Source organism: Daphnia magna, linkage group LG1 (assembly GCF_020631705.1).
Source record: "Daphnia magna isolate NIES linkage group LG1, ASM2063170v1.1, whole genome shotgun sequence".
NCBI lineage: Eukaryota > Metazoa > Arthropoda > Branchiopoda > Diplostraca > Daphniidae > Daphnia > Daphnia magna.
In genome coordinates, this window is record NC_059182.1 from 7,418,800 (window position 1) to 7,440,775 (window position 21,976).

At 43.3% G+C, this 21,976-nt stretch overlaps 2 protein-coding genes and 3 long non-coding RNA genes across 5 annotated transcripts; 4 read left to right on the forward strand and 1 right to left on the reverse strand.

Moving 5' to 3' along the window:
• Positions 1-573: 573 nt before the first annotated feature.
• LOC123469482 lies at positions 574-1,995 on the reverse strand. Its single transcript, XR_006642740.1, has 3 exons — positions 1,672-1,995; positions 1,452-1,556; positions 574-1,271 (listed from the first exon to the last, which is right to left on the reverse strand). It is a non-coding gene; the product is annotated as an uncharacterized LOC123469482 (long non-coding RNA).
• Positions 1,996-4,174: 2,179 nt separating this feature from the next.
• LOC123469483 (endocuticle structural glycoprotein SgAbd-1-like) lies at positions 4,175-5,445 on the forward strand. The gene is made up of 3 exons (XM_045168537.1): positions 4,175-4,324; positions 4,405-4,646; positions 4,731-5,445. The coding sequence occupies exons 1-3, from the start codon at positions 4,316-4,318 to the stop codon at positions 5,056-5,058; spliced, it is 579 nt and encodes a 192-aa protein (XP_045024472.1). The 5' UTR covers positions 4,175-4,315; the 3' UTR covers positions 5,059-5,445.
• A 552-nt stretch (positions 5,446-5,997) lies between these two features.
• LOC123473651 lies at positions 5,998-6,655 on the forward strand. The gene is made up of 2 exons (XR_006647589.1): positions 5,998-6,172; positions 6,262-6,655. It is a non-coding gene; the product is annotated as an uncharacterized LOC123473651 (long non-coding RNA).
• A 12,367-nt stretch (positions 6,656-19,022) lies between these two features.
• On the forward strand, positions 19,023-20,064 carry LOC123472542 (endocuticle structural glycoprotein SgAbd-1-like). Its single transcript, XM_045174241.1, has 3 exons — positions 19,023-19,172; positions 19,253-19,545; positions 19,630-20,064. Exons 1-3 carry the CDS (start codon positions 19,164-19,166, stop codon positions 19,955-19,957), a joined length of 630 nt encoding a protein of 209 aa, XP_045030176.1. The 5' UTR covers positions 19,023-19,163; the 3' UTR covers positions 19,958-20,064.
• Positions 20,065-20,896: 832 nt separating this feature from the next.
• Positions 20,897-21,554, forward strand: LOC123472606. Its single transcript, XR_006647100.1, has 2 exons — positions 20,897-21,071; positions 21,161-21,554. It is a non-coding gene; the product is annotated as an uncharacterized LOC123472606 (long non-coding RNA).
• Positions 21,555-21,976: the final 422 nt, after the last annotated feature.

The following is a 21,976-nucleotide window of genomic DNA, read 5'->3' on the forward strand; positions in this document are numbered from 1 at the left end:
TTCAGCTTCAATTTTCGATTTGACTAGATTTTTAGGTTCGCTCAATGTTTGCGATTCAGAGAATGTGCTTTTTAGATTTTTTTGTCACTTAAAAACTAATTTAAACGAGAGTTAAAAGATACAAGATACGTGCTCGTCCTTTCACGGGTGCAGCACATACTGCCGTTGTCTGCTCTGTCAGTTACATAATTAAATCAAAACATTTTCCCGGAATTTTAAAAAGTCTTGTGGTCCCTTTAATACTTTTCGTAGCGTTATTATATATCTTGTCCGAATATTTGAGTATTTCCTTAAAATAGAAATTTTCAGGTTGAAACTAGGAAAAAGCCATTAGCGGTGGAAATGCAAACTGAAAAATATTTCGCTACGCCATGCTACTCAATTAAATGGGGTAAACATAAGTGAGGTTCGACCATGCCCAATTACTCAATGCCAATGGGCTAACACAATATATGAAGACGACGTTCTGTATTACGCAACTCAATGCATATATTGTGTTAGCCCATTGGCATTGAGTAATTGAATTGAATTGAATTCTGTATTACGCAACTCAATGCATAAAATCATGGCAGATTCACAAATGTTCATGATGTAACTCTAAATTGTCCAATTGAAAAATAATGTTCAGAATTGCAATGTTGTAAAAAAAACCAATCGGAATCGCCTTCAACCGCTATATTTGATACAGAATTAATGTCGATAATTATATATTTGTATTCAACATTTCATTGAGAAACCACATTCTTATGGGACGACTAGTGAACGCATAAATATTTGACAGGGAAATACTCATTTTGAAACGAGGACTGCAAATGATAAAACAAAAGGATTCATATTACCTGGTTCCATGTACTATGAAGGAGCAGCCATGGTGTAGTAACTTGGGGCAGCGTAGTACTTCGAGGCTTCAGTATAGTTGGTCGGCTAGGAGTAGTAAGATGGGGCAGCTTCGGTGAAGTAGGTTGGAGCTACGTAATATTTTGGGGCCTCAGTGTAGTAAGACGGTGAAGCGTACGCTGTAATGTAATACACTGGCGCTTCTCTGTAATAGTTCGGCGCGGGGTAGTATTTCGGGGCCTCCGTATAGTAAGTCGGTACTGCATACGTGGTGTAGTAAGTAGGAAACGAATACATCGTGGTGTAGTACGGCGCAGCAGTGGTTATCTGGTATGAATAACCACCATAGCTAGAAGACGGTGAACCCATTGGCACACCTATGCTTGTCCCAGTCATAAGGGCAATAGTAAGTAGAAGCGTAAGGCCATGGATGCCTATACCGATGGAAGAAAGACATAATTAATTGCTGATCTCTCACTAGAGTGTTAAAACATTACAAACAATGCATAAGTTAAGTTTAAAATCTCATTCAAAACATCTGCAGGAAGACCAATCACTGAATCATAGCTGTACATCAACATCAATTTCTATTCTAATTAAAAATTGTACTTTACCTATTGTTGCAAGGCTAACTGAAGTTGTTGATGTTAACGAGCAAGAGAATTCAGTAATTGGTAAACAACTGAAATTCTCTTGTTAAGTTGTAGATGGACACTCAACTGATTATAGTTGGCTCTGTTGCACAATTTTATACAATTTCGTGGCACCCTGATGTTTCTCACCATCCCTGATGGATATACCTTTCCATTATGACATAATGATCAATATTCTTACCCTTTCCCTGTTTTTCGCACCATACAAAGTGTGAATTTCAATTTCAGACCAAGGAATTGGTATGCTCCTGCATATAGTCCTAATAAGGAAAAATGTTGTTGTTGTGTTGTTATGCCGGAATTTCCCCGTTTCGTTCGTCCGTACTTCTTTAAATCTCTTGGAAGTTAAGGCAGATACAACATTAGATATTAGAAGCGGTAGGAAATTTTTGACTTTGCTTAAACCTCTTTAACCTTCATCGCATTATGTTATATTACTTTACTAGGGCGACAGTTTGTTTGATGACACGTATAAGATATTGAACTTTCTTTTTTAGATCCAAGCAAAAAGACGGCTTGGTTTAACTAAGGAAATAAAACTATTTACCCATTTAAAAAATATATTTCCTCAATAGCAAAATGTAGTAAAATGCACTAGCACATCGAAAACACAGCAGACGCTCGGCCGTGGTAAACGCCACCTGGTGGCGAAAATGACAACCGATGGATCATTATTGTTACTTCAAGACGTCATTTTTTGGGAGTGATAGTCCTCCTACAGAAGAACTGCTGGAAAGCAAAAAGGAAACAGGCGAGCGGATACAGCTTTGAAGGTAATTTTTAGCATTTCGTATTAGGAGTAGGAACTCATTGTCGGCTTGGTGCAGTGGTTCGAGTGGTAGTATCCTAGACAATCATATGATGGTCTAACAGGATTTACGGATTGCCATGTAATGCAATGTTTTTTATTTTCATCTCTTGCTTCAGCGGGATAAGCGACGTGATTGTACGAGAATGGTCAGCCGACGACATGCTCAAGCCAAACGTTTAAGAAAATTGTTCATAAACCACACGCCATTTTCATTACGTCGCAAGATTCCAAAAGAAGTCCAAAATTATGCTGGCCAATATGCGTTATTCATCATTTAAACATGCTCAATAGCTCAGGTGTCAGAGCGTTTCAATATTTTTCTAAGCATAGATGGTTCAAATCGACAGTTCCGTTACATTAGTGTGACTACAAAAACCCATAATCTAAAATAAAAAGTCGGTGAATATGACGGAACAAGTGGATAGCGAACACATGCATTAGAGATAGGAACCATCAGTTATCGTGAAAAAAACAAAATATGTTATCGACCAATTTACAAATTATGCATATATTCTGAATCAGCACAAAAATCAAATCAAAGTAATTCATTAAATGATTTTTGGGGAAATTAATAAAAAAAAGTAAAAACGCATCATTGTGCGGGACTCCCGCAACTTCTTACAAACGCAGTTTTCGTGCAAAAAAATGGGGCCCCCCCTTCTATTTGGAGCCGTGGTGTTCATCTCGTGGTACAGGTGTGGGTCCGCCGTTCGCATCTCACGAGACCATCACGGTTCCCATGAGTGGAGTTTCCCTCTGGTGCGTCCTATGCTACGCTTTAGTGACGTTCCACTACCTCTGACTACGCTATTACGGAACCCTGCAACCGGCATTCGGCCTGTCGTAATGGCTAGCATTCACGTAGTGGGACATTGCACGTCACATGCATATCGGAAATACAAACTCATGTAGATAAGTAGTGTAAGTGAAGTGATGTGTGTGTGTGTGTGTTTTTTTCTTTTTTTTATCAGATAACGGAAATCCTCAGATTAATTATTTATTACCTCCATTGGCTGCTGCCATCGAGGATGCGTTCGTCAGATTGGCTGGTGATGGTGATATCAGCCTATTTGTTATCCTTGTTGTAGCTGGGAGTAGAGTAAGCTGGTGCAGGTTAGCTAGTAGTAGGGTACTTTGGTGCAGGGTAGCTTGGGGTAGTATAGCTAGGAGCTTTGTATTCCGGCTTGTAGCTGGAAGGCGCAGCGGCAGCAACAGCCAAGAAAGTGGCGATGACAAACTACGAAAAGAAATCGAAACTTTTCAATAAACGATGAAAATGTAAACCAATAAAATCAAAAGAAATTCCATTTGTTAGTTTCGTGTTGCGTACTTTTGATGAATTGAACAACTGATGTCTTGAATCACCTTCAAACGAGATTATGCAGCCGGCAAAAAGGGTGTGTCGCTTCTATTTCATTTATTGACCTACTTTTGAAAGCGATGATCACCGTCTTTTGGTGGTTAATTATGCATTTCAGGTCATGGGTCTTGCAATGCAGGGATTGCATGCGGCAAATAGGAATCATAAGAATCAACGTCTACATGCTCTTGCTTATTATTCAGCTGTTGTTAATTGAACAATTAACATCCATTCTAGTCGATTCTAGTGGTTTCCGCAAAGACGTTTACATTGGAATAGGAATGGAATGGAAGGGGTAGGAGGAAATCAACATACCCAGTTCTAACAAATTCAATGCTTTTATGCAGTGCATAGACAATTTTTAGTAGCTTGGGCTGAATGTGGGCTTTTGAAATGTGAAAATGTTGACAGTGTGGCAGAAGGGTCTATCGCAAAGTAAGACAAAAGTGTTGTAAAAAGCTAGTGTGAAAAGTGAGAGCGCAGAATTTTTTGCACAACACCCGAACCTGTACTGCTTGAACGAAAGCTAGCAGCTAAAACAACTAGGTCAACTGAATGCCCGACTGCATGTTACTTACCATTCACCTGACTATATAAGCCCAGGAATGAGGAACCAAAATCATCAGTTGTTTACCAAACTAACCTAAGTACAACATGAAGCTGGTAAGGCATTTTGTCACTAATTCTTCCTAACCTGGAGACAAAACTTTGGACTTTAAACTAATGACGATATTTTCCGATAGTTCTTCGTCGCCGCATTCTTGGCTGTTGCTGCCGCCGTACCATCCAGCTACAAGCCGGAATACAAGGCTCCCAGCTCCCCTGCCCCAAACTACCCGGCACCAAAGTACCCTACTCCTAGCTACCCCGCACCAGCCTACCCCGCACCAGCCTACCCCGCACCGCAATACGCACCACAATACGCTGACATTACCATCACCAGCCAATCTGATGAGCGCAACCTCGATGGCAGCACCCAATGGAGGTAATTGAATTTCATTCTTTATACTACTTAAGATGAGTATAAAAGGTTATCATAACCGAAAAAATTAAATCTTTTAATTCGCAGCTATGCCCAGTCTGACTACACTACCCGTGAAGAGTCCCAGGTCCAGAAAAAGATGCAAGGAGTCACCTACGATTCTTACGGAAAAGAATCGTACGGTGAAGTCTTAGGCAACACCAACAAAGGATCCTCTTACTGGGTTTCCCCTGAAGGCCAGAAATTCACTTTGACTTGGGCCGCTGATGAAGCTGGATTCCAGCCCAAAGGTGACCACTTGCCCGTCGCTCCCGTCCACGAATACGAGCTCCCAGTTGCTCCCGTGCATGAATACGAACTCCCAGTTGCCCCCGTCCACATCCCTTTCAACGGCAAAGGCTACAAGATCTACTAAATTAATGAAATCTCAATTGGATAAATAATTTAAAGCCATGTATTTCAGGCCCTACCCCTCTTGGCTCTTGGTGTAAAAACGTGTAAGTATAAAGCGGAGACTATCTAGCAAACTTGTTTCTTTGAAGCACATATTCAATGTGGTTCTTGTTGAAATTGAGCTTTTTCGTCGACTTTGGGTGTTGGGCCTTGATTAGTTGTTGAGAGTATTTTGAAGCGATAAAGGTGAATCCGGAATAATGTGAAGATGCAACATGATGCGAATTCATGCTGGACATTGTATGGGAACAGAGGGATGTGCACTTAAGAAAGTGTCCGATCACTAATCAAAATTGTTGTTCATAATAAATCGCTTGGAATCGCAATAAAAAGTGTAGCTTCACCCGTGTTCCCAGGACTTGTACCTTTTACGCCAGTGTTATGTATGTTTAAGGACGGAAACGAATTACAGAGGAGATCTCTGTTTTACTTCACTTTCTCCTTGAAATATGTTTACCAAACCGAGAAAATGGAGATGTTACATATCAAGTCCCTAATATTGATATAACATCTCTATTTTCTCGACATTTCTAGTTTCTCCGAGGCACAAGCGGATATTTTAGAATTTCGTATATTTTTTTACAAAACGCCAGACAAAACGCAAGTCATAGACCCCTGGTTCCTCCACTATGGCTGTTTTCCCTCTCAGAAAAGGGTACCCTCTTGCGGGGAATACTATACGAAAAAACGAGGGTTTTGGGTCGGGGCATGGTCGGGGCGTAAGAATGATTTTCCACCCGTGAGAGTGCCATCTGGCTTCAAATGAGTCTCTGCGTGGAGTGAAAAAACACACCTGCAAGAGGCGCTCTCACCAGGCGGAAAATCACTCTTACGCCCCGACCGCCCCGACCTAAAACCCTCGTACCAGTGGTATGGCTCCAACAGCAAAAAATTTCGAACAGCTGCCGGCAAAGGCTAAATTTTGCTGCAGTTTCTCATGACGTGGAATGATGCTTTATATTATTGTCGGCTTAACAATTACACATTAACAACGGCTTAACAACTACATACTGATAAGTCTAGAAACAAAAATGGAGAACAATGCGATTTCACCAACATATTAACAAGCACAAAAGGTGGGTCTGCTGTTCACTACATTGAATGATTTCGTGCAGGAGATTCTGTAAAATATACGTCTACATTGTCATGTTTCGAAATTATCCAGGCTTACTTCGACGACCATGGTTTTGGACTCCAAGCTTTATTAACGAAACAAAACAAGAAATGTGAAGATCCGATTACAAGAATCACGGCATATAGTACACACTCTGGTAAATGACTTGCTTGCAAATGCCAATAACGATGACGAAAAGAAAATGAGGAATGCGTGCATGGTTGTTCGGCTTACTTTTAGCTCCACCTATCTAACTCGAACTTGACCGACCAAGGCCCACTTTTTTCGCTAGACCAACCGTAGCCGGCGTTCCTCAACCATTATCGGTATGGCTAAGCCTTTTATACCGTGTTATTTGGGTTGGAATCGCGTTTATAACGTGTTGGTCCCTGATCGTTTAATTAAACAAAACAGCAGACAATAGATCAGAAAATGAAAAAATGAACATTATTCGATTTTTTTTTTCTTTCGAAAAAGCATAACTCCATTAACAATAATAAAATATATTATTTAAAAAAACGAGAATTGAAAAAAGCGATGGGGCTTTGGGTATAGGCTACATGGAGTGTGCGTCGGCTCAGCACCATTTTTCCACATTACATTACTTTATTTTCTATGCTAATGAGGTTCACTTTGGTATTTGTGTAACTTTTTGTTAACTTGCCTTTGTTTTATTTTTTTTTTCTAAAAAAATTTAATAAAAAGAAAAAAAAAAAAGTAAGAACTGTTTTCTTCAAAGCATTTCTCCAGACGTTGAGCTTAATAGTCAAATTAGGTGATTTCGGAATACCAATTTGGACATTATTTTATGTCAAACTTAAAGAAATGCTTAATTTTACTGTTGAATAATGTGTGAAATGGTCATTAACGCTTGGAAATCAAACATATTGCGACACACATACACAAGTAGGTGTCGAAAAAGCTAATAGGAAAGATGGAATTGATGATGATGGAGGACCATCAAACAACCATTTGCCATATAATAAAAAAAATATGTTTATCCCTTAGAAATGATAAAATATTACATGATTTATTTCAAAAATGGATAGGAAAAGATATTTTATTGATTTGGAAATCAACGGCTTTAGTGTTACCATGAAAGTAGACTCCGGATGTCACGACTCGATCATTAACAAGTGGACTTGGCAGGATATAGGTAAACCTTCATTAAGCATCATTCAAACTGTTAGGAGATCAGCCACAGGGAAAGAAGTTCGTTTAAAAGGTGGTTTAAACGTCAAAGTTCATTTAGCTGGAACAGACCATTATTTGTCACTACAGGTCGCGGAAGGTGAGAATACGAGAAATCTTATCGGACGGAAGTGGTTGCCGAGTTTAATGGATATTGATTGGAATATCTTTTTTATCTGGAAACCGTAACCATTCGGTCAAACGTTCCCACTCGCACGAAGAACAAACTGAAAGCAGCTGTAATGACGCGAGGATCTAAGCCCTTCACTCTCAGCATGAAAATACAAAACGTTGAAATTGAAATGATGTTAGATACTGGGGCAACCTCGTCAATCATTGGGCAGGCACATTGGATACAGCTAGGTAGCCCTCCGTTGGATCCCACCAGTCGGATAATGCGTGATACTTCGAATAATATCGTGGATCTAATGGGGAATGCAACGTCAATGTACAGTTTATGGGTCAAATGGCAAAGCTTCCGTTATTGGTAACCAACGACGATCGCATACGAGCAGTTGTTGGAACGTGATGGTTCCCATTGATACCCTTCGATTTTAATTATATTTTCCTCAGCATGATGGAGTTACAAACACCAATGAAACCAACAGAGGACGAAAATCAACCTAAATGCGAAAGAAAGAAAGTTGCGTTCTGACTTTGCATGGTGTATAACCACGAGACTTACTGCAATCCCAAACAGCCATTCTCGAAGTTGATAGTCATGTCAAAGTGGAAAAAGTTTTGGTACTCGTATTGTCGTATAATTTCTAAGCCCGTTATAAAGTGACATTGTCTCTATAGTCTCCTCTTGAAGACCGTTTAAATTAAAACCAGACTGATGTTCGACTATATTTTTTCTTTTATTTCGATCTCAGTAAAAACTGAACGTTAAGATTTAACAAATAGTTTTGTTTTAATCTAGGCTTCAATTTCCAATTCATGCTCTATCATGTTGATAAAATACGTTGTCCAGACGTCCGTAAGTTGTCCATCGAAAACTCAGCAGACGCTCGGTCGTGGTAAACGCCACCTGGTGGCGAAAATGACAACCGATGGATTGTTACTTCAAGAAGTCATTTTTTGGGAGTGATAGTCCTCCTACAGAAGAACTGCTGGAAAGCAAAAAGGAAACAGGCGAGCGGATACAGCTTTGAAGGTAATTATTAGCATTTCGTATTAGGAGTAGGAACTCATTGTCGGCTTGGTGCAGTGGTTCGAGTGGTAGTATCCTAGACAATCATATGATGGTCTAACAGGATTTACGGATTGCCATGTAATGCAATGTTTTTTATTTTCATCTCTTGCTTCAGCGGGATAAGCGACGTGATTGTACGAGAATGGTCAGCCGACGACATGCTCAAGCCAAACGTTTAAGAAAATTGTTCATAAACCACACGCCATTTTCATTACGTCGCAAGATTCCAAAAGAAGTCCAAAATTATGCTGGCCAATATGCGTTATTCATCATTTAAACATGCTCAATAGCTCAGGTGTCAGAGCGTTTCAATATTTTTCTAAGCATAGATGGTTCAAATCGACAGTTCCGTTACATTAGTGTGACTACAAAAACCCATAATCTAAAATAAAAAGTCGGTGAATATGACGGAACAAGTGGATAGCGAACACATGCATTAGAGATAGGAACCATCAGTTATCGTGAAAAAACAAAATATTGTTACACTTGGGGGTGATGTGTAACACGAGTGTATTAGGACGTCCACACGGTAAGACGTCAAGTAAGAACATTACATTCAAGAGACACTACACCGCCTATTTATGGTAGGTGAACAGCAAGGTTGAATCATCGAGTGCTTTCGCCCTTGCTGTCTCTACGAACAATCGAAATAACCCGTATGACTTATTACTGAGCAAGGTCGGTTGTACGAGTACATCCGCCCTTGCTTGTTTCTACAAAAGAAGAAGATACCCTTAACCATTTACTACAAAGCAAGGCCGAACGTTCGAGTGCATTCGCCCTTGCTTGTTTCCCCGAAGCGTTAGAGAAGGTGCAAGCGTCCTGTGATGCTACCGCAACATTCAGACAAAACAAGGTCGAATGTACTCGTACATTCGCCCTTGCTTGTTTCCAAGAAGGAGGTGAGTGTGGGGTGTGTCTCACGCGTATGTCACGTGATCTCCACGTGACAGATCCCCCTCGTGAAGGCGGTCGCCCCCGACTGCTTGATAAAAATAAAACCCCCAGAACGGTAACCCCCAAAAAGTATTAAAACCCTAAATCAGCAAACCCAACACACCAAAATAAAGAACAAACAAAAAATCCCGAAAACAAAAAATTCCAAACGAACACCCCAAAAGAAGCATTCAAAAAAAAGGAAATGTCGTGTCAAACCTCCGCCACCTGTTCGAGGTGCGGTAGGAAGTGATCGTCTTGAACATCTAATTGTTCGTGGGCCCTCATACGGCCTCTCAGCCGAACAGTTTGGTAACTGAGATAAGTTGTTGCCACCACTAGTAATAGTAACATGATCAGAAGTTCAAACGGATATCTTGGCTCCGACAGCTGAAATTCTTCGGTCGTCTTCTTCATTAACTCTTGAATCTGGAATCCTGTCATTTCAGACGACGCACGAGCGCCGTCGTTTCGGCGCAGTAGGTCGCTGATGAAATTAATTGATGTGGCATTCGCCTTCGGGAGCTCAATGATGGCGACCGATTTGAACGTTGTTACATTAAACCCCACTGCGGCCAGCGTGGGTGCCACCAGAGGATCTAACGAGGCCTCCAATCGTCCGTATAAAATGGCGGGGAAGACCCAGTCTTCCGTTCGAGCCGTACATCCAGGAGGGACATCAAAAATCCCAAACGGAGGCAGCAACAGTGATTGCGGGGGCCCTTGGCTGCTACCGATCGGACATGAGAACACCACCTCATGAGCTGTAACGGCTGAGAACACCCAGCGATTCTCTCCAAGATAAGCTACTTCGGATCCTTTCCATTCTTTAAATTGTTGTCTGCATTGCGTTAGCTTACGGTTGGCGTCATTGGTGAATAACGAAATCGCACAGGATTTCCGTGCTCCCCGTTTTCTTAAACCTGTATGAAAATTACAAATTAATCGTTCCAATTGTTTGCAACCCCGAACGTCGGCAGTCAAAAGTTCAATAAAAGTCTCCAAATCTGTGGAAACGGCCAGAAAATTCGGTAGGTCCCCGATCGCCACTCCATGGGTGCCATTGTCTGTTGCTCGTGGTAAACTGAAAATTTCAAACAGGGTATACTGCTGTGCGTGATCGTAGATCGGAATTTTGATAAAGAGACGAAAACGTCCCTCCACCGCTGCCACCGTCACCATAGCTTCACGATAGGTCACCCATAATTCTTCACTCGATACTGCCCAACCCAAGGGTAGTTGTCGATTAACTGCTTTCAACATCAACACCGAAGCCATTTGAGCAGGTGGAAATATCTGAGGCGCTAATCGGCCGTTTGCCAAGAGGGCCAACCCTTCGTCAAGAGCGTCTGCCAAGTCTCGAAGCCACTGCAGGCTCGCTTCCATCGACTCGAATGCTGTGTCTAGATTGATGAAAAAATCGAAATACTCGATCATGTAAGCTTGACGCTCTGCCATTCGTCCAAGTAAATTTTTGTAATTCTTTGTTAGTTCCGCCGTTTGCCCTTCCAACTCCTGGATCAGCTTGGTATTTGTCCGGATCTCCCAAAGTGATTCGTTCACTACAGTTGCCTGCTGGTCCATCAAATGGACTATTTCATTTTCCCGGTGTGTAAGGCCGGTGATCTTCTTATTCAATCCAGCGAGATCAGCCTGGGTGGCTACTCCGAATAGCCACTTTAACGCTGATCCGCCGCCATCGATCACCGCTCGACGTTGTTTGGAAGGAGAACCAATGGCGTCCCGAAAAGTTGCTAGTCGATGTTCGGATTGATTTAATTCACGTTCAAACCAATGACACTTGACATCAAGTTTTTTGGCCGCCGATGCACCTTGTTGATTTCCTGTTTTACGGCATTTAACGGCCATGTCCGCGTACTCCTTCAGCCTCACTTTCAATGTCTGAACCACTGCCTCTGCCGGTCGTATATCGAGGTCTGTTATGACTGTCCAGAATGATTCTCCGAACGCGACACCTGGCTTTTCATTGAAAATCACGGTGTCTCGGACAAGCAACGCATCTACATTGACTGACCCGAGAAAGGCCAATACACAAATTGTGTAAGGCAGCAACAAAGCGAGGTAACGATTCGGTCGACCAGCTCGACGAGCCGGCTGCATCCTTGTGGGTAGGCGGGCCGGCCTGCTTGCTGTCTCTGGCTGACGAACTCCCCCAGATGACGGTACTGGATGGACGCTGTTGTCGGATAAAACTGCAGCCCTCTCACCGTGGTTTCCATTATCCGTACCCGTCTCCCGATGAATCCTCACAGGTGGTTGAGGGGCGTTTGGTAGAGGTGTCTCACGTGTCGCCTCTGTGGATTCCGTATTCCAATTTGGACCTCGTTCGACCAAGTCGTGAAAAAGTTTCATCTTTATGACGTGCACAATCTCCGATTTTCTTGATCCGGAACTTAACTTCACTTCGTAGTTCACGGGAGTTGTCTGTCGGATCACTTTGAACGGTCCTTGCCAGCGATGAAGCAATTTTTCTGCTCGTTTTACTTTTCGAAAGGGTTTGTACACCAGGACTTGGTCTCCTACTTGAAATTGAAGCTCTCTGTGTCGACTGTCATACTCTCGTCGCTGGTTGTCCTGGGCGACTCCCAATCGCGTGTGCACCAATGCTCGAGCCTTCGCCAATTCGGTCACAACCTGGGTTGCATAATCCGGAGCTGTTCCTGACGTAACCAGCCGAGGGTTGGCATCCGCACCTAATTCCAAATCAATAGGTAACATTGGTTCACGCCCGTAAAGCAAAAAAATGGTGAATATCCCGTAGATTCCTGCCGCGCCGTGTTGTAAGCAAAACACACGTAAGGTAATGCCTCGTCCCAGTCTCTATGGTCCGCGCTGACATACATTGAGAGCATAGCCGCCAAGGTGTGATTCATTCGCTCAACCAATCCGTTTGCCTGTGGATGGTAACTTGACGTTGTCTTGTGGTTGGTTCCAAGATTCTTCATGACTTCTTGGGTAAGCTCAGCTATAAAACATTTCCCTTGATCCGAAATGATGGATTCCGGTGCTCCATGACGCAGCACAATTTGTTCAACGAAAAATGTTGCCACCATATCCGCCTTTCCGTTGGGCATGGCCCGTAGTTCCACCCACTTCGTTAAGTAGTCAACAGCAACGATGATCATCTTATTTCCGGTGTTGGACATAGGAAACGGACCTAAGAGGTCGATTCCCACCTTTTGAAATGGACGTGCAACCTGAATACACTGCAGGAAACCGGCTGGCCGTTTGTTCACTCCTTTTCGACCCTGGCAATTAGGACATGATTGCACATAATTCGTAACATCAATCGCCAAACGCTCCCAAAAGAATCGATTAGCAATTTTCGTTAGGGTGCGTCGAACTCCCATATGCCCTGATATCAAGTCGTCATGGTATGCCTTTACGACGCGTTCCCGAAAGGAACGTGGGACGCACAGGCGACGATACTGTTTACCGTTTTTAATGGTCTGTAAGCATAGTCGCCCATTGAATAGACAGAAGTTTTTTAACGTTGCACGACCTGCTTCCAACTGGTCCATCAGACGACGCCACCGCGGGACCCGACGCTGCTCCGCAACGAATTCTTCCTCCGGTCCAAAATCCACCGATCTGCCACTACCCACAAGTCCAATGGCCACACAGCGATCTTCTTCTTGGTCTTCGGTCACGGGTAAAGGGCATCGCGAGAGGCAATCTGCGTTGTCATGGAGTTTTCCGCTTCTATACCGGATTTCGATGTCATACTCCTGTATCGACAAGCTCCAACGGGCTAGCCGTCCAGCGAGATCTCGTTTGGTTAACAACCAACACAGCGCCTGGTGGTCTGTAACTACCACGATCTTGCATCCCCATACATAACCTTTAAATTTTTTTAAGGCCCAAACCAAGGCCAGGCATTCTTTCTCGGTGATGCTGTAGTTTATTTCGGAGCTGCTTAACAGGCGGCTGGCATAGGCCAACGGATGTTCTTGCCCTTCCACTCGTTGTGCCAATACCGCACCAATGCCGTAGCCACAGGCATCGGGAATGATTTCCATTGGTAGGTCATAATTCGGATGAGCCAGGACTGGGGCTGCAAGCAGCGCTTGCTTCAGTGTGTTGAAGCTGGACTCCTGGTCAGGACCCCAATCAAACACTGCATCCTTTTTGGTTAACAAAATTAACGGGCGTGCGATTATAGAAAAATCTTTGATGTGTGGACGATAATAAGAGCACAGGCCAAGATAGCTCTGTACTTTCTTCACTTTAAGAGCCACCGTCTTTCCTTCGTTGCACGGTGGGAACTCCTTTACCGCTGCTAATTTGTCCGGGTCTGGACGAATACCATCCGCATCCACTACATGACCTAATACTTTCAAACTGGTTTCCGCAAAATGACATTTGGACACCTTCAACTTAAGGCCCGCTTTCTTTAAACTCTCCAATACCAACCTTAGTCGTTCGACATGGAGGTCGATTGTTGACGAGTACACTATAACATCATCCAAGTAGACGAGGCACGCTGTCCATCGAAGTCCGGCCAGTATAATATCCATGGACCGCTGGAATGAACTGGGACCGTTCGATAGGCCAAATGGGAGTACCTTGAACTGGTACAACCCATCAGCCGTAATGAAGGCAGTCTTGTGACGGTCCTCGTCTCTCACCGGAATCTGATGATATCCGGCTTGTAAGTCGAGGATGGAAAAAAATTCTGCTCCTTCCAATCGACTCAGCACATCCGCAATTCTTGGTAGAGGATAAACATCCCGTACCGTGACTGAATTCAGCTTTCTGTAATCGACACAGAATCTCCATGTTCCATCCTTCTTTCTGATTAGCACCACCGGTGCGGACCACGAGCTGTCCGAAATTTCGATAATTCCCGCCTCTTCCAAACTTTTTACTTGTTCGTTCACGATGGTTCTAGCCTTCCACGCGCTGGCATACGGGGCCTGATTGATTGGCGGGGAATCTCCCGTTTCAATGTTATGTTCGGATATGTTGCAGCGGCCTACTTCCGAAGCGTTTTCCGCAAAACATTCCAAATTTTCTTCTAGCAATTGGAACATTTTTTCACGTTTGTCTTTCGGAATGCCATGATTTACTTGTTTTTTGAGGTCGTCTATGAGTCTCCTCCGCTGATTCACTTCTTCCTTTGTTGGTGGTCTGGTCATTGGGGAGTTCTCTTCTTTTGTCGTTAGGCCACAGCTCAGCACTTCTCCGTCGTAGCCACTGATGACTCCCAATGTCGTCGCCTTTGGAATCCACACGCTAGTCGACGTTAAATTGGCCAACGGGGTGAAATCCACTTTGGTTGCCAGTAACGCGTGTCCCACCGACACTCCCTTGGTTTGTAGAAGTTTTCCTGATGGTTCGAAACACAAAGTTCTCCGCCTGTAAAGCTGGCGCTACTGTCATCACATTGGCAACTGAGAAAGAAGGGATTGTTACATCAGCGTTGGTAATCAATTTAACCGACCGTGTTTGGTGATCTGTCCGCTGCGATGTAATGGCTGCAAGAGGCTGATCTCCAAAAGTAATTGAGGCCTTCGGCTCTCGATAATCAATTTGTACTTTGCCATACTGTTTCAGGAAATCATTGCCCAAAATCAAATCAATTCCATCCATCCCAAATACCACCGCTTCGCCAGTTGCTGTTCCCATTTTGTGGTTGACCGAAATGGTGGCTGCTCCCATCAACGTTGCTTGTTCTCCATTAGCCATCACCACCCGCGGTCCGTCCCATGGACGCAGCACGAACTGGGATGCACGTAGCAGCTCCGGTGATATAACTGTCAGTGCTGCCCCTGTGTCGACGACTGCCATTACTTGTCGTGTTCCACAAGTGACTTCTTCTCTGATCAGCTTGCTGAAATCTAGTCTAAGGATAGGTCGCTCCTTTATCTCCTCCTGTGTTGATGAATCTGCAGTCGTCTCGGCTAGCTGGGACACGATGTTGATTGGCGCGGGAGGACCCAACGGCCCTCTCTGTGGGCCAGGAGGACCTGAGTAGGATCGTTGTCGGAAACGAGCAGATTGCGGATTTTCCCAACAATTCCGGGCCATGTGACCCGTTCCGTTACAACAGTAACATTTGAGTACTCCGTTATTGTTTCTGTAGATTCTCTCCGACTCTCCCCACGTAACTGTCTTCTCGTTTCCTGGTCTCTTCGGAGGTGGAGTTGCTTGAATCTTCAAACTTTCTACCGCACCTTGCAGTTCTTTAATTACTTTCCATAATTCCGTATCAGCCACAGTTGGAGCTGGTTTTGGAAGGGTCCGAATGAAATCAATTGGAACATCCGCCACTCTGGTTGCTGCCAACCCGAGCACCGCGTCCGGCCAGTTTCGTCTATTGGCCAAGAGCTTGGCATCAGTAAACCGTTTCGCCGCCTCTAAAAATTCTTCGCCTGTTTTGGGTTGTAACGGGTACAATTTTTCGACCAACGAGGGCTGTAATCCCCCAAAAAGATAGTCGACTTTGGTGGCTTCCGCCATTGTTGGATCCACCACCCTACAAAGATCAATAACATCGTAATAGTAGTTAGTTGTCGCTTCTTCGATACCTTGAACCCGGTTCCGCAAGCGTGTTTCCTGGAACAGCTTGTAGTTTTGTTGCTGAAATTCTTTCAAAAACAGTGTTCTGACTCCAGTTACTGCCGGAAGATCAGCTGCGTTGAGGCCAACCCCCGGTCGTATGGGTAAATCACGCCACTCCGTCGGAAGTGTGGAGCACAGGTACCATTTTCTTGCCGCTCCATCCAGATACATGCTGAAATTCGCCCTTAGCTCCGTATCGCCCCATTGATTGTACGCTCACGTTGACTCGTAACGCTCAAGCCAGTCGAAGGCGTCATCTTCCGGCGTTGCCTTAAAGACCTTGGGACTCAAAAACTTTATCTGAGGAGGCATAATGCCAGTACCTGAATCACTATCGGTATCTGCAAATAACTGCTCCTCGTCAGTGCTATCCCCGTTTTCCTCTTCTTCGCTTTCTTCGCTACTTTCGTGTGCGTCGTCAATACTCTTGTCTACGTTAGATTCTTCAAGATCTTTCGCAGTACTCTCCAACTCGTCGTCTTCACTTTTTTCGTTACCTTCTTTAACTGCCTCAATACTCTTGTCTACGTAAGATTCTTCAAGATCTTTCGCAGTACTCTCCAACCTTTTTTCCGCCTGGATTATCCGCTGCCCATTTCCCACTACGTCCTCTGTGCTGTCCGGCTCAACAGTTTTTTCTTCCAGATGCTGTTCCGGTACCGGGCGCGTAGATGTAGGCAAAGGGTGTAAACGTCTGCTCGGATCCCTTGGACAACTAGGCCAACGTCGATTCGATGACTTTCTCATTTACCTCCGGCAAAAAAAAATGATTAATGTCTTTCTGCATTACAATACCTCAAAATCTTGTCAAAGCAATAAACGATTTCCTTGAGAGAAAGCTAATAGAAACCAAATAGTCTTCCCCACTGTCAGCCGAAAACGTGGCTCCGTATCCAACAATTTAAGATTTGGCACAACCCGTTGGTTAAACCGCTTGTGGTAGAGCCCCTAAACGATTTTCGCCTCTGACAATGAATAATACTATAAGATAAACTTCCTTGCCTTGTCTCCTTAGTAATGCTGCATCTCCACCATTTGTTACACTTGGGGGTGATGTGTAACACGAGTGTATTAGGACGTCCACACGGTAAGACGTCAAGTAAGAACATTACATTCAAGAGACACTACACCGCCTATTTATGGTAGGTGAACAGCAAGGTTGAATCATCGAGTGCTTTCGCCCTTGCTGTCTCTACGAACAATCGAAATAACCCGTATGACTTATTACTGAGCAAGGTCGGTTGTACGAGTACATCCGCCCTTGCTTGTTTCTACAAAAGAAGAAGATACCCTTAACCATTTACTACAAAGCAAGGCCGAACGTTCGAGTGCATTCGCCCTTGCTTGTTTCCCCGAAGCGTTAGAGAAGGTGCAAGCGTCCTGTGATGCTACCGCAACATTCAGACAAAACAAGGTTGAATGTACTCGTACATTCGCCCTTGCTTGTTTCCAAGAAGGAGGTGAGTATGGGGTGTGTCTCACGCGTATGTCACGTGATCTCCACGTGACAATATGTTATCGACCAATTTACAAATTATGCATATATTCTGAATCAGCACAAAAAATCAAATAAAGTTCATTAAATGATTTTTTGGGAAATTAATAAAAAAAAAGTAAAAACGCATCATTGTGCGGGACTCCCGCAACTTCTTACAAACGCAGTTTTCGTGCAAAAATATGTGTGCCTCCTTCTATTGGAGCCGTGGTGTTCATCTCGTGGTACAGGTGTGGGTCCGCCGTTCGCATCTCACAAGACCATCACGGTTTCCCATGAGTGGAGTTTCCCTCTGGTGCGTCCTATGCTACGCTTTAGTGACGTTCCACTACCTCTGACTACGCTATTACGGAACCCTGCAACCGGCATTCGGCCTGTCGTAATGGCTAGCATTCACGTAGTGGGACATTGCACGTCACATGCATATCGGAAATACAAACTCATGTAGATAAGTAGTGTGAGTGAAGTGATGTGTGTGTGTGTGTGTGTTTTTTCTTTTTTTTATCAGATAACGGAAATCCTCAGATTAATTATTTATTACCTCCATTGGCTGCTGCCATCGAGGATGCGTTCGTCAGATTGGCTGGTGATGGTGATATCAGCCTATTTGTTATCCTTGTTGTAGCTGGGAGTAGAGTAAGCTGGTGCAGGTTAGCTAGTAGTAGGGTACTTTGGTGCAGGGTAGCTTGGGGTAGTATAGCTAGGAGCTTTGTATTCCGGCTTGTAGCTGGAAGGCGCAGCGGCAGCAACAGCCAAGAAAGTGGCGATGACAAACTACGAAAAGAAATCGAAACTTTTCAATAAACGATGAAAATGTAAACCAATAAAATCAAAAGAAATTCCATTTGTTAGTTTCGTGTTGCGTACTTTTGATGAATTGAACAACTGATGTCTTGAATCACCTTCAAACGAGATTATGCAGCCGGCAAAAAGGGTGTGTCGCTTCTATTTCATTTATTGACCTACTTTTGAAAGCGATGATCACCGTCTTTTGGTGGTTAATTATGCATTTCAGGTCATGGGTCTTGCAATGCAGGGATTGCATGCGGCAAATAGGAATCATAAGAATCAACGTCTACATGCTCTTGCTTATTATTCAGCTGTTGTTAATTGAACAATTAACATCCATTCTAGTCGATTCTAGTGGTTTCCGCAAAGACGTTTACATTGGAATAGGAATGGAATGGAAGGGGTAGGAGGAAATCAACATACCCAGTTCTAACAAATTCAATGCTTTTATGCAGTGCATAGACAATTTTTAGTAGCTTGGGCTGAATGTGGGCTTTTGAAATGTGAAAATGTTGACAGTGTGGCAGAAGGGTCTATCGCAAAGTAAGACAAAAGTGTTGTAAAAAGCTAGTGTGAAAAGTGAGAGCGCAGAATTTTTTGCACAACACCCGAACCTGTACTGCTTGAACGAAAGCTAGCAGCTAAAACAACTAGGTCAACTGAATGCCCGACTGCATGTTACTTACCATTCACCTGACTATATAAGCCCAGGAATGAGGAACCAAAATCATCAGTTGTTTACCAAACTAACCTAAGTACAACATGAAGCTGGTAAGGCATTTTGTCACTAATTCTTCCTAACCTGGAGACAAAACTTTGGACTTTAAACTAATGACGATATTTTCCGATAGTTCTTCGTCGCCGCATTCTTGGCTGTTGCTGCCGCCGTACCATCCAGCTACAAGCCGGAATACAAGGCTCCCAGCTCCCCTGCCCCAAACTACCCGGCACCAAAGTACCCTACTCCTAGCTACCCCGCACCAGCCTACCCCGCACCAGCCTACCCCGCACCGGCCTACCCCGCACCGGCCTACCCCGCACCAGCCTACCCCGCACCAGCCTACAACAAGGATAACAAATACGCTGACATTACCATCACCAGCCAATCTGATGAGCGCAACCTCGATGGCAGCACCCAATGGAGGTAATTGAATTTCATTCTTTATACTACTTAAGATGAGTATAAAAGGTTATCATAACCGAAAAAATTAAATCTTTTAATTCGCAGCTATGCCCAGTCTGACTACACTACCCGTGAAGAGTCCCAGGTCCAGAAAAAGATGCAAGGAGTCACCTACGATTCTTACGGAAAAGAATCGTACGGTGAAGTCTTAGGCAACACCAACAAAGGATCCTCTTACTGGGTTTCCCCTGAAGGCCAGAAATTCACTTTGACTTGGGCCGCTGATGAAGCTGGATTCCAGCCCAAAGGTGACCACTTGCCCGTCGCTCCCGTCCACGAATACGAGCTCCCAGTTGCTCCCGTGCATGAATACGAACTCCCAGTTGCCCCCGTCCACATCCCTTTCAACGGCAAAGGCTACAAGATCTACTAAATTAATGAAATCTCAATTGGATAAATAATTTAAAGCCATGTATTTCAGGCCCTACCCCTCTTGGCTCTTGGTGTAAAAACGTGTAAATATAAAGCGGAGACTATCTAGCAAACTTGTTTCTTTGAAGCACATATTCAATGTGGTTCTTGTTGAAATTGAGCTTTTTCGTCGACTTTGGGTGTTGGGCCTTGATTAGTTGTTGAGAGTATTTTGAAGCGATAAAGGTGAATCCGGAATAATGTGAAGATGCAACATGATGCGAATTCATGCTGGACATTGTATGGGAACAGAGGGATGTGCACTTAAGAAAGTGTCCGATCACTAATCAAAATTGTTGTTCATAATAAATCGCTTGGAATCGCAATAAAAAGTGTAGCTTCACCCGTGTTCCCAGGACTTGTACCTTTTACGCCAGTGTTATGTATGTTTAAGGACGGAAACGACTTACAGAGGAGATCTCTGTTTTACTTCACTTTCTCCTTGAAATATGTTTACCAAACCGAGAAAATGGAGATGTTACATATCAAGTCCCTAATATTGATATAACATCTCTATTTTCTCGACATTTCTAGTTTCTCCGAGGCACAAGCGGATATTTTAGAATTTCGTATATTTTTTTACAAAACGCCAGACAAAACGCAAGTCATAGACCCCTGGTTCCTCCACTATGGCTGTTTTCCCTCTCAGAAAAGGGTACCCTCTTGCGGGGAATACTATACGAAAAAACGAGGGTTTTGGGTCGGGGCATGGTCGGGGCGTAAGAATGATTTTCCACCCGTGAGAGTGCCATCTGGCTTCAAATGAGTCTCTGCGTGGAGTGAAAAAACACACCTGCAAGAGGCGCTCTCACCAGGCGGAAAATCACTCTTACGCCCCGACCGCCCTGACCTAAAACCCTCGTACCAGTGGTATGGCTCCAACAGCAAAAAATTTCGAACAGCTGCCGGCAAAGGCTAAATTTTGCTGCAGTTTCTCATGACGTGGAATGATGCTTTATATTATTGTCGGCTTAACAATTACACATTAACAACGGCTTAACAACTACATACTGATAAGTCTAGAAACAAAAATGGAGAACAATGCGATTTCACCAACATATTAACAAGCACAAAAGGTGGGTCTGCTGTTCACTACATTGAATGATTTCGTGCAGGAGATTCTGTAAAATATACGTCTACATTGTCATGTTTCGAAATTATCCAGGCTTACTTCGACGACCATGGTTTTGGACTCCAAGCTTTATTAACGAAACAAAACAAGAAATGTGAAGATCCGATTACAAGAATCACGGCATATAGTACACACTCTGGTAAATGACTTGCTTGCAAATGCCAATAACGATGACGAAAAGAAAATGAGGAATGCGTGCATGGTTGTTCGGCTTACTTTTAGCTCCACCTATCTAACTCGAACTTGACCGACCAAGGCCCACTTTTTTCGCTAGACCAACCGTAGCCGGCGTTCCTCAACCATTATCGGTATGGCTAAGCCTTTTATACCGTGTTATTTGGGTTGGAATCGCGTTTATAACGTGTTGGTCCCTGATCGTTTAATTAAACAAAACAGCAGACAATAGATCAGAAAATGAAAAAATGAACATTATTCGATTTTTTTTCTTCTTTCGAAAAAGCATAACTCCATTAACAATAATAAAATATATTATTTAAAAAAACGAGAATTGAAAAAAAGCGATGGGGCTTTGGGTATAGGCTACATGGAGTGTGCGTCGGCTCAGCACCATTTTTCCACATTACATTACTTTATTTTCTATGCTAATGAGGTTCACTTTGGTATTTGTGTAACTTTTTGTTAACTTGCCTTTGTTTTATTTTTTTTTTCTAAAAAAATTTTATAAAAAGAAAAAAAAAAAAGTAAGAACTGTTTTCTTCAAAGCATTTCTCCAGACGTTGAGCTTAATAGTCAAATTAGGTGATTTCGGAATACCAATTTGGACATTATTTTATGTCAAACTTAAAGAAATGCTTAATTTTACTGTTGAATAATGTGTGAAATGGTCAT

Coding starts and splice junctions, on each gene's coding strand:
- LOC123472542 (XM_045174241.1), top strand. Junction 19,546..19,629: donor GATGGCAGCACCCAATGGAG/GTAATTGAATTT, acceptor TTTAATTCGCAG/CTATGCCCAGTCTGACTACA.
- LOC123469483 (XM_045168537.1), top strand. Junction 4,647..4,730: donor GATGGCAGCACCCAATGGAG/GTAATTGAATTT, acceptor TTTAATTCGCAG/CTATGCCCAGTCTGACTACA.